The following is a 16936-nucleotide window of genomic DNA, read 5'->3' on the forward strand; positions in this document are numbered from 1 at the left end:
TGCCCTTTATAGAAGCCTTCTTTAGGGTGCTTGTGCTCTGGCCAGCATAGGGAGGGGTGAGGGTCTATAGCTGGCTGGGGTATGCAGTAGAGGCCCCATTCGGGGTCTTCAGCCAGGCAAGGAAGTAGGGGTGGAGTTGGCTGGCTGGTAGCAGCAGGAGATACCAGGTAATGCTGAGGGGAAGAAGTGGCTGAAAGGGTCTAACAAGTATGCTCCTGACCATATCTACTCAGATGTAAGACTTGTTGAATTCCATGGGCCTTACTTCTGTGTAAAATGATTTAGGAGTATGCCTCTGTATACCAGTTGCTGGAATTACAAATGGAGAGAGCACTGTTGTTGCAATAGAGGACTGCCATATCAGTCAAAATCTGTTTTACTCTAAAGGGGTAGACCAAGAGGGAGGAGGAATGTGTTGGTTAATTTGGTCTGCTTAAAGGAAAATGTAGGTTTATAAAAGAAGAGTTCCCTGGATAGCAAATGTTGCCTTGCCTTACATCAGGAGCCTAAATATTTCAGAATTCATAGACAAATATGAACAAATTCTATCACCAGTGACAACTGCCACTCCAGATTGGGGGCATAGCTGAGCACCAAATGGAAAAAGCAGTTCACAAAATACTGTGCAAATTTCAGAGAAATTGAGGGTGGGGGACGAGGAGCTTTCACCACATTTGTAGAAAGGTGAAACCACCTTTCTGTATAAGGCATTGAGAGAGAGATACACTGCTCTTGTCCTTTTTCCAAGTATATTGTCTTTATCGGCTTTCTTGGCTTCAGAAAATAATATTAAAATACTAAAGAATGCAGTTGTACGAAAGCCTTGATCACGAAAGCCTTGTGAGTGGAATGTTTTGGCTCTCGAACGCCACAAACCTGGACGTGAGTGTTCCAGTTTGATGTTCTTTGGAACCTGAATGTCCAACACAGCTTCCACAGTTTCTGATTGGCTGCAGGAGCTTCCTGTTGCCAATCGGAAGCTGCACCTTGGTTTCCAAACGTTTTGGAAGTCAAACAGATTTCCAGAATGGATTACATTTGACTTCTGATGTACAACTGTACTAAAAACAAGCTTGCATGTTCCTCCACGCCTTTTTGAAACCAGAATAGCACTAATCAAGCAAACTTGTTATTCTATTTAATTGACATAACTTATTCTGGTCACATGACTTGAACTTGAAAGAATTCATTATTCATACTCTAATATAGCTGTGAGAAACCTTTTCACTTAGTTACTCATATAGTTTTTGTAAATTTATTATCACACTGAATTCACAGTAGCTCTTGAGGGGAAAATATTAATAAATGGAGAACATTTGCTACTCCAAGAGAGCAGTTGATGTCTACTGCATAACTTAAGGGACCTCTGCACAGCAATCTGTAGTATAAATACTACAGACTGGAATCTTAATTGCACAAATATTTCTGAAATTGACATGTCATACAATAAGGCATGAATAAAATTTGCATTCCTTGCATAGGACGGTTAAAAAACTATTGACAAACAGTACATTTGAAATCTGGCAAAGGGCACCAGTTGAGCTAATTAGGAATTGTGTATTCTTGTGGGAGCTATTGAGGAAAAAATAAATGTTTCATCTCATAAATACATAACACTGACATAGCTGAAGGAACTGAAGGCAAGGGCTGGAGAAGCAGTCATCTGGTCGTACTGAGTGCACAGTTTCCACACTAATGGGCCAGAAGGACATGCCTTATAAGAACTTCCTTGCTGGAACAGTCCAAAGTCCATATGGTCTGGCATTAAATAAAACAGTGGCCAACCAAATGTTTCTAGATCAGCCTTCACTAACCTGGTGCCTTCACTAACCTGGTGCCTTTCACTAACCTGGAGCTATGTATAACCCATTGCAGTATTCTATCCTAGAGGTTACCAGAGCATAGACAGCAGAAGGTGGAACTATCCCTTTCCAGATAGAGGCACAGATAGGACACCAGCCAAAGCTGATGGAAGGCACTCTGTGCCACTGAACCCATCCAACCTTCAAGTGACAGCAAAGGATCCAGAAGTACCCCCATGCTGTGAATCCAGTCCTTCAGAAGGAGTAACCCCATCAAGAGGGGCAACCTTTCATCCAGTCTAGGGAAACGCCCACTAACAGTGCCTCAGTCTTCTCTGGATTGAGTCTCAGTTTATTGACTCTCATCCAGTCCATTACTGAGGCAAGATATCAGTCCAGCACATGCACTACCAAACCTGTAGATGTAGGACCAGAACCACCGCAAAGTGGTGCCACCCACCTCTAACTTGGACAGCTGCTCCAGAAGGATACCATCATTGATGGTATTGAAAGCTGCTGAGAGGTCAAGGAGAATCAACAAGGGCACATGTCACCTGTCTTTCTCCTGGCAGAGGCCTGGTCGAAAATGAATGATTTTGCCTAAATGTGTATAATGAAGGTACCAGGCAAGCCTCCCTTGGGAGAGCATTTCACAAACCTTAATAAATTAATATAAATCGTCTAGGTCAGTCTTTGACTGCCTGGTGTCCTTTCAATGTTTTGGACTACAACAGCCATCACCAAAACTACACCTGCTGTGCTGGGTGGGATTGATGAGGGTTGTAGTTCAAAACAACGAGAGATTTGGACATGTGTTGCTTCCCTGTTATATTGCATCATTCTACTAGTGTAGCAATTAACTAGGGCTCTCACACCAGTTTGTAATATTCTATATGAATGTTTCATTTTTAAAAAATCTAATCAAGCTATGGATATCCACATGTGTATCTGAATTAGGAACTACAGACACAAATTAGATCCATATTGAAACAAGCTCCAACTATCAATGCCATCTATCATCACTGCATTGCATGCACACATTCAAATGGTATAGTTCGTCAAATGCAAATACCTTTCAAAGCATTCCAATAAATTCCAGTAGAGGTCTAATAAATTATTATTCACTTTGTTTCCATATGAAGTGTCACAATAAATTTGCTTATGTGGGGAACGGGGGCAGGGCTTAGAAGCATTATGCAAGATTCGTAGCTCTGCATTCTTTAATATAGTTTTGACAGTTCATTTTTAGAAGAATAAGAATTAATGTCAGTCATAGAAGCTTTGTCTGGCTTCAAGAATGGAGCTTCCTAACAAGTGTTGGATTGATGGGCCTTGAAGATAAATTCCAAATCTCCTCTTTAACAAAGGGATGTTATTCATAGCATCTTTGTAGCCCCAGACAAAGTTGAGAGCAGGCTGGTGGATCAGGGTAAGAATTCAGTGGCTTAGATTCCATCCCCAAGTCAAGTCTCATACCCACTGGCATTTTTCACATTAAAAATAGCTCTATTCTGGTCTTCCTCCCATTTTAAAGACATGGACCAGTTTTCTGAAGTCACAGCTGTATATTCAGGTGTACAAAAACATAATAGTAAGAACAGTTATGTAGCTCAGTCTGTAAAATACAGAATATTTGCTGCTGCTGGGTGGGGGGTTACCTGGCTTGGGAAGGAGTGTTTAGTTGACCCTATTCTATTAGATTTGCAGCTTGGTGGTGCTACCCAACTGACTTCTGTGGCCTATAGCGTATTTCACCAGGTATAGCTGATGTACCAGCTTTGTGCTGTGGTAATCTGATAACATCCTTTATTGCATTTACACCCCCCCCCACTTTTCTCCAAAAACTTCAAGATGGCATACATGGTTCTCCCCTCTCCACATTAATTCCCACAACAACCGTGGAAGGTAGGTTAGGTTGAGAGGCAGTGACTGGCCCAAGGTCACCCAATAAGTTTCATGGCTGAGTGGGGAATTGAACCATAGTCTCCCACGTCCTAGTCCAGCACTCTGACCACTTATCTACACTGGCTGTCAGTGTCTCTCTTACTGGCTATTCTTACTCTCTTACTGTGTTGTGGGAAGTGCTGTTGGAAAACTACCCAGAAACTTATACAGTATATTAATATGTACGTATGTATTATTTGCAAAATTACTCTTCAGAAATGTAGTACTGCATGGGGTCTGGTCCTTTTATAACCCCCCCCCCCAATAATTTTTCATATAATTAATTGGGCTGTAAACTCACGCATAAATGGGCACTCAATGCAAGATGCAGCAATGCTCAGTTTGATATGAATCCAGCTACAATGGATTCTTCCTTCACCCTGTTCTCAGGCTATTAAAGTTTTCTGCTGGGATTGCTACATACGGTTTGCCATTGCTGTATGCTAAAACACCATGATATTCAACATGTACAAAAAATGTTCCATGTCACTGTTAAAGATTGCTGTTAATAGTCCATTTTAAAGGGTGAGTAATTTCCTATTCTCTAACTACTATAGCAGTTTACAGTATTTCATCATTCTTGGTGGGCAAATATACTACCTGATCACAGTGAAACAAGCCCTTGTAAAATATGAATCACATAATTGTCTTGTTTATTTAAATAATCCATCCCATTTATTTAAATGTTCTACAATCATAATATGCAATCATTATGAAGAGAGCTTACTATTTTTGCCATTCTCTTTTCTTTCACTTCTCTTAATATCTTAGTTTAAAGCCTGCAGGGTCATTAAAACCCATCCATGTGTTCCTTTTACTAATGTAAATCTAATGTAATCGTATTGAAACTTGAAACTTATTTTCAGGAGTTGTTAAAGGAAGCACATAGATCTCTAATAATGCTTTTGAACATTTCTGAAGGCTCCTTCTGGGTTTTCTAATTCTACTCAGACATAAGCGGGTGCTCAGCACAAGAAGCAATTCAAATGCTCCACTTTCTGTCATTTGCTGATTTTAATTACAAACTTTTTTCAAATATACAGTAATTATGCCTGTAAGTTAGTGTTAAGTCCTTAGGGAGTCAGCTGGTTTTCATAAGATCTGTATAAGAAAACGTTGTGAGCTTGAAGCAGCAGCTGGTAGTTGAAGACTTAGTTTGGAATATTGTAAGAAGACTTCATGGTAGTAAGTTTTACACAGTAAAAACTGGAATGTATATGTTTCCAGTGCCAATGATAACATAAATCTGTGTTCTTTATATGCTGTGTTCTTTGACTTTTTTTAAAAAAAATTGCAGACTGAAAGATTTTATGTAAGTCAAAAACACCTGTAAATGCAGGCGTCTAATAACATGTATTCTATGAACCATATTGAATCTTATCTTATTTCCTCTGTGTCCTATTTAGCAAACCCTGTTCTCACTACTGTGGAACCAGAATAATTGGTTGAATCAGAAAAATGCAGTCTAGAAAGGAGGTTTACAAATAACATATAAATAGTTTCTTCCTGAGCTTGGACTGGAGATTTCACTGATCTTGCTCCGACAAAGTTAGGAGCACTACTTTAACTAAAGGTTTGGGTGAATAACAACTTTTGTACCTGGCATAGAAACTTCCAAAAATGTCTTGACTTGAGAGGCCACTACCTTCTCGATCACCTTCTCATGGAAAGGGACACTTATGACTGTGTTAGCTATTAAGATCTGGGTCCAATCAGTGTTCAAGAGTTGGCACAAAAAGGAGAAAAAAAGCTTGGTATTTGCACAAGTTGTTTTTAGGCGTTCCTCAAAAGGTTATCTGTCATCAAACATATAAATTAAACTCAAGGGATTTTTCTGCTGTAGTGGAAAGTGTTTCCTGCACTTCTCAAACTCCATAGCCAATTAGCCAGCATAGGGGACCCTACTGGTAACTAAGTTCTTATGTGCACAATTTTCATTTTATTTCTGTGGTTCAAGAGTTAGGGATAGATGGATGTCTATTTCTGGTCCATGTGTATTTTGCATCCATAAGCCCATTCCTAAATCTAGTCCACCCTGTTTACATGTCAATCTGCATTTTAAAACAATGTATGAATATTCACATTTACTGACGTTTTCTCCCCAACAAAACATGCATTTCTGTATGTATAGTCTCCTAAAACACATTTTATATGCATTTTCACATGAATTAAACATATTTTTATATTCATCTAAACATTTTAATGCATATTTTGATACATTTTCTGAGCCAAGAACAGTATCCCTAATGGAAAACGGAAGGATATCTCTAATGCAGGCATCCCCAAAGTCTGGCCTCCAGATGTTTTAGGATGCATTTCCCATCATCCCTGACCACTGGTCCTGCTAGCTAGGGGTGATGGGAGTTGTAGTTCTTTGGCTCAAAATTTGCCTGTGGAGCCTTCACACAAACCACGGCTGCTGCCCCCTTTCTAAACAGCTTTCTTGCCCCACAGATCCATTAGATTGGCCTTTAGAATGTCCCACTGGATAATCTTGACCCAGCTGATTGCTTAGCCTTAATCTTTCTTGTAATCTGTACCATAGTCTTCAGAGTATCCCAGCATAAAATTGTCAGTTGACATGCTCACCACCTTTTCCTTCCACGCACCTCATCTTTCTATCTCTTTATTGCAAATATTTATATCCTGCCTCATAATCACAAGGATTCTTCAGATGGCTAACAATACCACAAAAGAACCAAGGAAAAATCAAGCAGATAAACACACCAACAAATTCAGTTCAGAAGCATGCACCAGATGGTATTAAAAACCAAAGCAAAAAGTGGAAATTTACCCCCCCCCCCATTTAAATTTTTTTGGGGAGAAGCCTTATGGTTTGGTGAAGGCCCTGACTCTTGTTGCTATCCTCCTCACCTCAGAGGATGGGGCACTGTGGATAGATAACACCTCAAAAGGGGCTGAGTAGTTCAGCAAGTTCATGCAAGTAGTTAGTCCTTCAAGTTCCTGTCCAAATCATTTTCAAGTCATCTATACTTATTCCCAGTACTCAGAATTTACTTTTCCCCTTAATATGCATTTTAGTGTAGATTCATCAACCAGGGATAATATTTCAGTAGTCCATTGCCTAATAAAGTGAGTAACACTTTGGTCTGACTTTTGGACAGATAATTTTATTCACGTTTTCTCTTTGTTCTCTTCTAGGTTACACAACAGAATCCTCCAAAGCAATTATAAAAATGAAGAGCTCAAGATCATTTCTCTATCTTGGAACCTACATTTTAAAGGAATATATTTAAATCTTAAGAAGAATCTATCCTCTCGCATACCTAAATTTGTTTCATTTTGATGAAAGGACAATGAGCTCCTTTTGTTTTTTGTGTCTCTTCACTCTGTACAGTGAAATCCCACTCTCCTCATTTTGTTCAATGGGAAAAACCTGAACTCATCATCATCATCATCACCATCGACTTAAAAATAAAATTTTGTATGTCCAGATCAAGTATAATGTGCCTCTAATTACATTGCCATATTAATTTCAGTAGTTGCCATCTATTTTGGTTAGTCTGTTTTGGGCTTTTTTTAATTAAAAAAATACGGTTTTGGACAAAGTTTCTTAACTGCTTGTAGAAAGTGACTTTCATCCATTTGAAATGGCGCCTTACACCAATTCTTTAATTGTACTAATATGAAGCATTGCATTCAACGTTGCATAGCATTGTTATCAAATGACTTGCACAGACAGTGTTTCAAGTGCCAGCAGCCAACTCAGAATATTGAAGAGTGTCCTTCTCTGTGCAGAGATAAAAATAAAGTTCTGTTGCACGTGGATAGCAAACAGATGAACTTGCTTGCAGTGCTAGAAGTAAGGACTTATCACAGTGAAAGCTGGACTGGATTGTTTTGCTTGAAGAAAGGAAAACTATGCAGTTTAATATTTGGATTATTAATAATGATGCTAGTGATGGCATCCTATATACTGACTGGAGCTAAACGTGGCCTCTTGCTGATGCAGCCAGCACTACGTTATGGAGCTTTTACTAGCAGTTCAAACTTAATGGACAATGAGAGCCTCTGTGATATGAAAGACCATTACCAAACATCTAAAATGAATATTTCATATGCAAAGGATTATCCAAGCATTAAAGTAATTATTGACACAATTACTACAAACATTGAGTTTATAACTAGACATCTTCCAGACTTAGAAGATTTGAAGAAACAAGAGATGCATGTGAGTATACAAGAGGGAGAACTATTTGCTTTACAGTGGTACCTCGGGTTACAGATGCTTCAGGTTACAGACACTTCAGGTTACAGACTCAGCTAACCCAGAAATAGTACCTCGGGTTAAGAACTTTGCATCAGGATTAGAACAGAAATGCGGTGTGGCGGCAGCAGGAGGCCCCCATTAGCTAAAGTGGTACCTCAGGTTAAGAACAGTTTCAGGTTAAGAACGGACCTCCGGAATGAATTAAGTTCTTAACCAGAAGGTACCACTGTATTAAAAAATGGTAACCTTGACCATTACTCTTTGTAGTGTCTACTCAACACCAACACAGTGATGCCATTGCACTCTTAAGTTAACACTCACTGAGGAATCAAGGCAGATGCACTTCAGTTTAGGTTAACATTGACATTTAGCAAGGTGTTGGGACTCCCTATCAGTTCATTCATGCTTTTGATATGACCCAGTAGTAGATATGATTGAGAACAATAGATAGTCTCAGAAGCTGGAACACACATGTTGGAGCCTAGGGAAAGCCACTGTGGTGCTTTCTAACTTTCCTCTGGAAATATGGGAAGATCAGATCAAACAGTGAGGTAGTTAGCTGGATGATCATACGTAGACATTCTGCTAGTCAGATCAGACCCTTAAATGAAGTGATTTTTATCAATTGTATATACAATAGACTCACAAATTGCACAGGGGTTGCATTCTGGAGGATTGCGAGAAAAGCCAAAATTGCATATAGTCAGAACAATTCCAGAACTGCCCATGCGTGATGCTTCCTACCTTTCTGAAGCTGGTGTTGCAAGTGGGCCTTGCCCCCCCATGAAACCAGGCTTACTGGGTTGTGGGAAGGTCTCATGTAGGCTCTGGGAGCTCCCAGGGAATCTCATGAGATTTCAGATGGCCCCATGGGATCTTGAGGGAGCCTCCCAGAGCCTAGTAAGCAAGTATGAGAACTTAAAAGCTCTTTTCATGTTGGCAGAGCCCATCACAAAAAGAGATTTTACGATTTCCTCCTTGTATGCATCTAATTTGTGCAATTGCTGCTATATAAATACCAGACATGAAAACTGGCTTATCACTACACAATTTCTCATAATTTTTACTGTTGTACAGGAAACAGAGATGTGGTTGCCACTGCTATTGGTAAATCAGACCTGAAGAGAGTGAACACAGAAAGTTCTAAGAATACGTTATCTAGATAAGTCTAATTCTTCCAAGGAGGTTTCTTATATGCAGTTTGTAGATGCTCAGGAATGTAGAGTGTTAACAGATGTTTGGGAATATGTGGGAAGAGAAAATTATTGGATGGGGACACGCTTAAAGGTCCATATGAACCCTTTGAAGCACAATCTACTCATTATACTTTTATGACTAAAATGCTAAAATAATTCTGAGGGATTTCAGGAAGGCATAGAACTTATGTTAAACAACTGGAAGTCGGTGTTTCTCTACAATGAAAGTTGTTGTTGTTGTTGTTTAGTTGTTTAGTCGTGTCCGACTCTGTGACCACATGGACCAGAGCACGCCAGGCACATTCAGCCCTTTTGCAGCCACACACTCCACCAGTCCTGGTTTGCACCCTTTTTGAATCCCTTTCCCCGCAGGAAATGTATCCTTGAACTTTGATAATGCTGTTTGCTTGTCTGGATGGAGGAGAGAGTGTGTGAATGTGTATAGAAACTAGCCTACTGTACAATGCTAAAATTCGCATTTGTTGCTCCATCTACTTTTGCTTCTGGTACTGCCCAACACTGGCATGTGGGTCCCAGTGTTGAGCTAAAAAAGCTTCCCTACCTCTCATATTTAATAGAGTGGCTGCCATGCAGAAGCTTTTTGCAGAGATTTGCTGTATTATTTAGTGTGTGCTGCTTATCTCAAATTATTCCTTCTGTTGATGCATTATAATTTTGTTATACATAGATGAATTCCATCTGCTCTGGGAATTAATTTCTTAAAATACAGTTCTATCTATGGAAGTCTGTATAGATGCAATACTTAGGTTTAGATAACCATATCACTTCTTTCTGTGTTTAAGAGCTGGGCTTTACAAATATATCCATCTTCTCTGCCAGCTCTACATATCCTCCTGGTCTTATATCTGTGCAACAGCATAGGTTATCGGAACATTAAAATGTCTGGAATGTGTAAACAATGGGATTGTTTTAACCGGAAGTGCTACCATATTCTTTGTTTCCTGCCTTAATGAGAGCTTTTATTTTCTGTCTTGCAGATGTTCTCCGTAATTCCTAACAAGTTTCTTCCAAACAGCAAGAATCCTTGTTGGTATGAAGAATACAAAGGAAACACTACTAGGGATCCTTATGCTACAAACTCATATGTGTTGTATTCCAAACGTTTTCGGACAATATTTGATTACCTTAGAAAGGTGTTTTGGAGCCATTTGTATCATTACAAGGAGAAGCACTATCGGCTACGCTGCCTTCCCCATTTCTACATCATAGGCCAGCCAAAGTGTGGAACAACAGACCTTTATGATAGGCTCAGGTTACATCCCGATGTGAGATTCTCAGCAATTAAGGAGCCTCACTGGTGGACAAGGAAAAGGTTTGGTGAGTAAACACACACTCTGACACAGAGTTGTTTTTTTCAGAAATGAATTCTTAAATCTTCCTTTGGAAGCAGCATCTCTTCATTTTTAAGTTTCTCCGTCCCCAGTTAGCAGTAGACCTAATGCTGGAAACTAAAAGGTCTAGCCTTAATGTCTGTATCTGTGGCAAATTGCCTTGGATACACACCGGAAGTGCATGTAACAAGCCCCCAAATCAGCAGCCTAATATCAGCTGGATTGGTATAAACAACAGCCTGCCCTAATATTAATTAATTGATCTATATAATGCCCAGGTTGCTTGTCAGCTGTGTGCAGAGCAAATCTTAACATTACACAAATTTATAATAAGCTGTCATCAACTAGAAAAACCTAGGATGGGTAGCACTGTTTGTTGTTTGGTCATAAGCAGATGTCTATGCAAATCTGCCTTTTTGTGTAGTTCTTTCAAAATACCTGGTCTAGCTTAGGTAAAGGAGTTGATGCTAAAAATCCATTTCAGGCAGTAACGTAACATGAGAGCTGCTTTTCTTTTTGACATTTTCATGTGGCTTGATCAATACCAGGTTTAGTGGGGCTCTTGGTTTCCTGCCCCCAGGGACTCTCACTCCTTAACCTTGAAAGTGACAGTTATATGCAGCAGCATCATAAAAGGGGAGGCAGTATAGTGAGCAAATTCTGCTAGTCTCCACTGTTTGAAGCCCCCCTCTTAGTGTGTGAGGTCCCTGTGTAGGAGTAGTTTATTTTGTGGAGTTAATATGCTGGGTGTTTCAGTTGCTAAGGCCTGTAGTGCTGGAGAGTCAGTGGTTTTCATTTGCCCAAAGCAAAGGGCTCGTGTCATGGGCAGCTGCCCATGGGACTTTGGTGCTGGGCCTGTGGCTGGCATATGGATGATGCATCCACAAGGATAAGGCAGATTGCATGGGTTTTCCTTTGGAGGAAAGGTGCCAGTTGCATAGAATAATAGAGTTGTAGTGTTGGAAGGGACTGCAAGGGTCTTCTAGTCCAGCCGCCTGAAATGCAGGAATCTTTTGCCCAAAATGGGGCTCAAACCCACAGCCTTGAGATTAAGAGCCTTGTGCTCTACCGACTGAGCTATCTCACAATACAGGCATGTGTGATTAGCTTGCCCAGATGCTTCAGCTGCATAGTGTTGTATAACAGAGCTTGACTCCACAGTCTGTATTGGCCTGGTTTGAAAGGTGAACAGACTTAGTGCTAGTTCCCATCTGATGATGAGCTCATTCAAGGACATAGTGACAACAGTATCTAATATCTACCTTGCTTGAGTGCCAGTTTGGCAGGAATGAGGGTTGGAAGCAATTACAATGATTATCTGAAAGCAGGACCAACGTCAGCACCTGGAATCTTTGGGCTTCTGCCCATATGGTGACACTGACCCTGCTACCATTCTGCTGACAGGTTTCCTAGGATTTTTAGTTCAGGAAACAGTTTTATTTTTATTTGCTTTCAAGAGTTGCAAATATTAAAATCTTGAAATATCAAAGCAGAAGAGAATATGTTTTCATTTTTTTTTGTTATTGAAAACTGAGCTTCCTCCCCGCCAAGCCTGGTTCTACTCACTTTAGTCTGGTTCTGCTCAGTTAGCCTCTATGGATTTTAACACCAGTGTTTTGGCTTATGATTAGTGATATAGATGGCCTAGTAGGCTGAGGTTTATACCACACAGGGGATAGGATCATTTGTGCATGCCCTCCCCCTGCTTCAGCCAAAGCCTTAGAATGAATACACAACAGAGCTGCTTCTGTCTGCAAATTGGTTTGAATAGGAAACCACTGCTTTTCAGATTACATTTGATAATGCCTTCAAGTATGAGTGAAGTCAATCTAGTTGAAATGGACTAAATTGGTACAACTGGTTTCCTCTACTAAGGCAATTGAGACAACAAACTCAATAAAATTGAGCTGAACTAATTTCAGAGGGATTTTAATTGGTATGCAGTGTTCTTTCAAGCATATTCTTAGTGGTTTGTCTCTTCTACGAGTTCTATACTTGGCCCGATAAAACAACTTCTGAATTTATTTCAAATAAAATTCCATGTTCTGAGGCCAAATGCAAATGACTGTTTTAGAATTATTTGAAAGGACCAGGCAGGTACATCTCCAAAGAGGAGAAACTCTGGGCTTTGCCATCTGGCTGAGAAGACTATGTATGCCACTCTGAGTGGAACACAGGCATGCTAACAAGTTACATGTTATATTGTTACATGTTATATTGTTATATGGAAGGGTACCCACAAACCAGCCTTCTTCTGCTACTTCTTCCTCATTAAAGTTATATACCACCCTTCATCTGAAGACCACAGGGAGGCTTACAACATAAAAACACAAAATAAGAACATGAAACATTAAGAACATTAACATAATAGCAGAAGAAATTAACAAAATAGCAAAAAATACACTTTCCCCCAGAATTCCAAGTTATATTATAAGTAGGCTTGCTTCCATATTTTGCAAATATTTGGCATTTAGCTATGGATTTGGAGTTCTGACAGGGCAGAGCACACTATAAAAATTGGGAGGAGCTCCTAAATGCTAATGCAATGATGTGTCTTGATACAGCTTGGGGTGCCCACCATGCCATGCCTTGGATTATTTGTCCAGAGACCTCCAAGGCCTTTTGAGGTATATTGATGTCATCACTGCTATACACTAGAAGCAAGACACCTTTATGCATACTGTGCCTGGCACAGCACAAATAAAATCCTTTGGGCTATTGCTGCAGCAGCATCCAAAAGGAAGGAGGCCATGAAAAACTAATCCATGCTTATGTACAGGAGCACTGTGAAGTTTGCAGCCTGCTCAATATGAATCAGGTACTCACTTCCTTGCCTGACTCCAGGACCCAGTTTACATCTTTATAGCAGCTTCCTGTCTATTCACCATCAGGCCTAGATGTGCCAGGACCTAGATATTTTGCGGCAGCTTCACAAACACTGGCATTATAGTAAATACCTGGTTAAAACCAGAATCCTCTGGACCTTCTACATAATTCTCTTGGTTGCATTTCCCGGTTCTTTTGCTCTGAGGTCTTTGTAGTTTGCTCTGACCTATTAATATCTCCTTATTCATTCATTTCTACAGTGGCAGACTGTGCTCAGTATAGAAGATGCTAGGCAGACTTTCTTTGGCTCATGGTTCTCATGCACTTTTCTGCCTAATTAAACAACCATAATCAAGGAAGAGAAAGAGATTCCTTTTATGGGAATCTTCCAATAAAATATTTTATTGGACCTTCCTTGTACTTTGTCTGCTTCTGGGTTACTGGGCTGGTTCTATAATACAAAGGTTAAATGTAAAGGACCCCTGGATGGTTAGGTCCATGCTGATTAGCACTTCCTTATTTGACGTCATCCTGTGGTCTTCTTCATAAGGTCACACCATTTAGATTTTTCACTAAGAGCTTCCCTAGCAAGCACCAAGATGGCTTCTGTTACTATGTGGCCAGGATGTAAATAACATTTACACTCATGTGTAATAATTACACAGTTTTCAATGTCCGTATTTATACACACTCACATATAATTGTAATTATGTATTTATTTATAGTGCTGCCTTTTCCCCTGACAGGAACTCAAGGTGGTTTAAAGAAAAAATAAGAACAATTTATTCATGTTCATGTAGACTACAAAGAACTTGCTACATGGAATAGATTATGTAGAAATTAATCATGAAACCATTCAGACTCTTTTTATCATATCCTTATTTATTTAGGGTTTTGAACTTTTTTATTACTGTTAATTTTACAATAAAAAAGAGCTTGAAAAATTAATAAACTTATAAAGTAAGTTGAAAAACAAAATGAGATTGATATACTGAGAGTAAATCAGTTCTTTAAATTTCAGAACATTTCACAGCAGTAGTTTTATCATTTGGAGAAAATAAGTTCTTTTGATGGTACTTAACCACATCAGATCCAGTTTGCTATATTGCCATTTTGTCTCTGCCCTGGTTCTTTTGACTTCATGAAAAGGAATTCCCAAATGTTATGTCTCCACTAATTCAATACCAGGTGTTATTTGAGAGCTCTCTTTCCCTGCAAGCAGTATTCCTGCTGCAGCTACCATGCAAGAAAATAAAAAAATTCCTTCAGTAGCACCTTAAAGACCAACTAAGTTTTTATTTTGGTATGAGCTTTCGTGTGCATGCACACTTCTTCAGATACAGTGAAATAGAAGTCCCCAGGCACTTATGTAGAGAAGGGGTGGGGAGGGGTGGGGATGGGGAGGGGAGATCACTCAGAAGGGTGGTGGAAGTGGGTGATTGACTGACTGATAGCTGTTGATGACCGAAAACGACTGCAAATGGTTTTGCATGAAAAAGCAGCTATCAGTCAGTCAATCACCAACAGCTATCAGTCAGTCAATCACCCACTTCCACCACCCTTCTGAGTGATCTCCCCTCCCCATCCCCACCCCTCCCCACCCCTTCTCTACATAAGTGCCTGGGGACTTCTATTTCACTGTATCTGAAGAAGTGTGCATGCACACGAAAGCTCATACCAAAATAAAAACTTAGTTGGTCTTTAAGGTGCTACTGAAGGAATTTTTTTATTTTACTTTGACCCAGACCAACACGGCTACCTACCTGTATGCAAGAAAATAGTTACTCATGTTACTTCCTTGTTGAACCATCAGTATAATTGAATAACTATCGTATTCTGTTTATGATTATGCTGTTTGAACAGGGTCTTCCACCAAATAGTCCAAAAGGCAGAGCAGTAAACATCTCTACTATACCACTGTAGATTCCAGGCTTACTTTATTTATGTATTTTTGCTTTCAGGGATAATTCGTCTGAGGGATGGATTTCATGATCGCTACCCAGTGGAAGATTACCTGGACTTGTTTGACTTGGCTGCTCATCAGATTCAGAGTGTGTTGCAGGGGGACACTGCAAAAGACTCCAACAAGATAATTATTGGTACAGAAACTACTGCTTATAGGGGTTTGTGTTGCTGGTATGAGACTTGCTTTAATAATATCAGTGGTTATCTGTACTAAGATAAGAGTTCACTGATCTCTGTATCTTAGCAATGTAAGCTAAGTATACGATAGCAAAAATGTGGATAATGCATGTTATTAGGACAACTTCTGTTGGCAAAAGGGTAATGCAAGCTTTACAGCATCATGAAAGTGTGCCTTCAACTAGTAATGAAAAGTTGAGCAAACATCTGTCTGAAAAGAAGAGCATTATAAATTTTGCGCTTTGTTTTCAGTGTAAATAGAGGCTGTTTAAAAATGCATTAATATTATTTAGTTATTTATAACACTTTATAGCACCTTGACAACAAGACAGTGTTCCATGCAACATGCTGTCCATCTAAAATAAAAAAATAACTACAAAGAAATACAAGAATCAAATCCAAATATGCAGAATCGGGCAAAAACATTGTGAATAAAAAATACCTTCACTTGCTAGTGAAATCTGGATGCATTCCATCACTATAAGTCCCACTGATTTAACCACAGTAAATGACACCATATGAAGCAAATAAGTAATCTAATGAACTTGATGGATATGGAAGAACATATGAGATAACGTACTCCAAATATATATGGGACTTTAGCTCTATTGTTTCCCTTAGGATGCATTCAGTGCAGGGTTGACCAGATGCCAAAGAGGACAAGAGTGCTTGTACCTTTAATGGTTGGGTAGGAGAGGGAATTTTAGGTGGTGTAGTTTGCATGAGAAGATATATCTGCTGAAATATCTGTTTCTACACAATACTAAAGGCACAGGTTTCCTCTTTTGCATCTGGTCACCCTAATTCAGCAACGGCGCTTTGTTTTTGGGAGGACAGCCCAGGTTAGTTGCAAGTGTGGCATCAGCAGCCCGGAAACACAGTCTGCTCAGACTCCACAAATGCCCCAGGAAACTTTAGCAAATAAAACTTTTCATGGGATGGAGATGTAGCGTTAATAGGAACCCCCATCTGTAATTTCTGCCTGCTGTGCTGCTGTTTAGTTATATAAAAGAGCCAAATATAGCGACACTAAACATTTGCTAGGCATAAGAGATGGGATAGGTTGAATATCCTTCAAGGGACCAATTTATTCTACTGTCTACTGAGACTGGGGAAAGTCTAAGCTGTTGAGACCTATGAAAGTTATTATGACATTCTTAACATATCCTGACTTTTTAAATCAAGAAGCTATTAAGCCTCATTATTTTGTTGTGATATGAGCAGGTTCACTGCTCTTTCTATAAACAAATATTGTGCCTCAAGTGCTCTTTGTGGACTTTTATTATCAAGGACACGTACAAGCTACAGTTTTTATTTTATAGCTCTCTTCTAAGGGGAAGAATGCTAATTCAAATGGCTAATGTACTTTTTTTGAGCAATTGCCTTTGCAAGGAGCTGAACTTTTTGTTAAGGAAAATGTTTGCATGGCCTCTTCTTAATAAA

General features: G+C 39.5%; 1 protein-coding gene across 4 annotated transcripts in view; it reads left to right on the plus strand.

Moving 5' to 3' along the window:
* CHST15 (carbohydrate sulfotransferase 15) overlaps nt 1-16936 on the plus strand; it is an 82470-nt gene that overhangs the window by 50036 nt on the left and 15498 nt on the right. For all 4 annotated transcript variants that reach the window (XM_035137721.3, XM_035137720.3, XM_088669607.1 and 1 more), the window contains exons 2-4: nt 6909-7938; nt 10172-10511; nt 15313-15450. In XM_035137721.3, coding sequence (XP_034993612.1) covers nt 7393-7938; nt 10172-10511; nt 15313-15450 — 1024 coding nt within the window. In that variant the 5' untranslated portion in view covers nt 6909-7392. The remainder of the gene's footprint in view (nt 1-6908; nt 7939-10171; nt 10512-15312; nt 15451-16936) is intronic.

This window comes from Zootoca vivipara, chromosome 5, assembly GCF_965207765.1.
Source record: "Zootoca vivipara chromosome 5, rZooViv2.hap1.1, whole genome shotgun sequence".
NCBI lineage: Eukaryota > Metazoa > Chordata > Lepidosauria > Squamata > Lacertidae > Zootoca > Zootoca vivipara.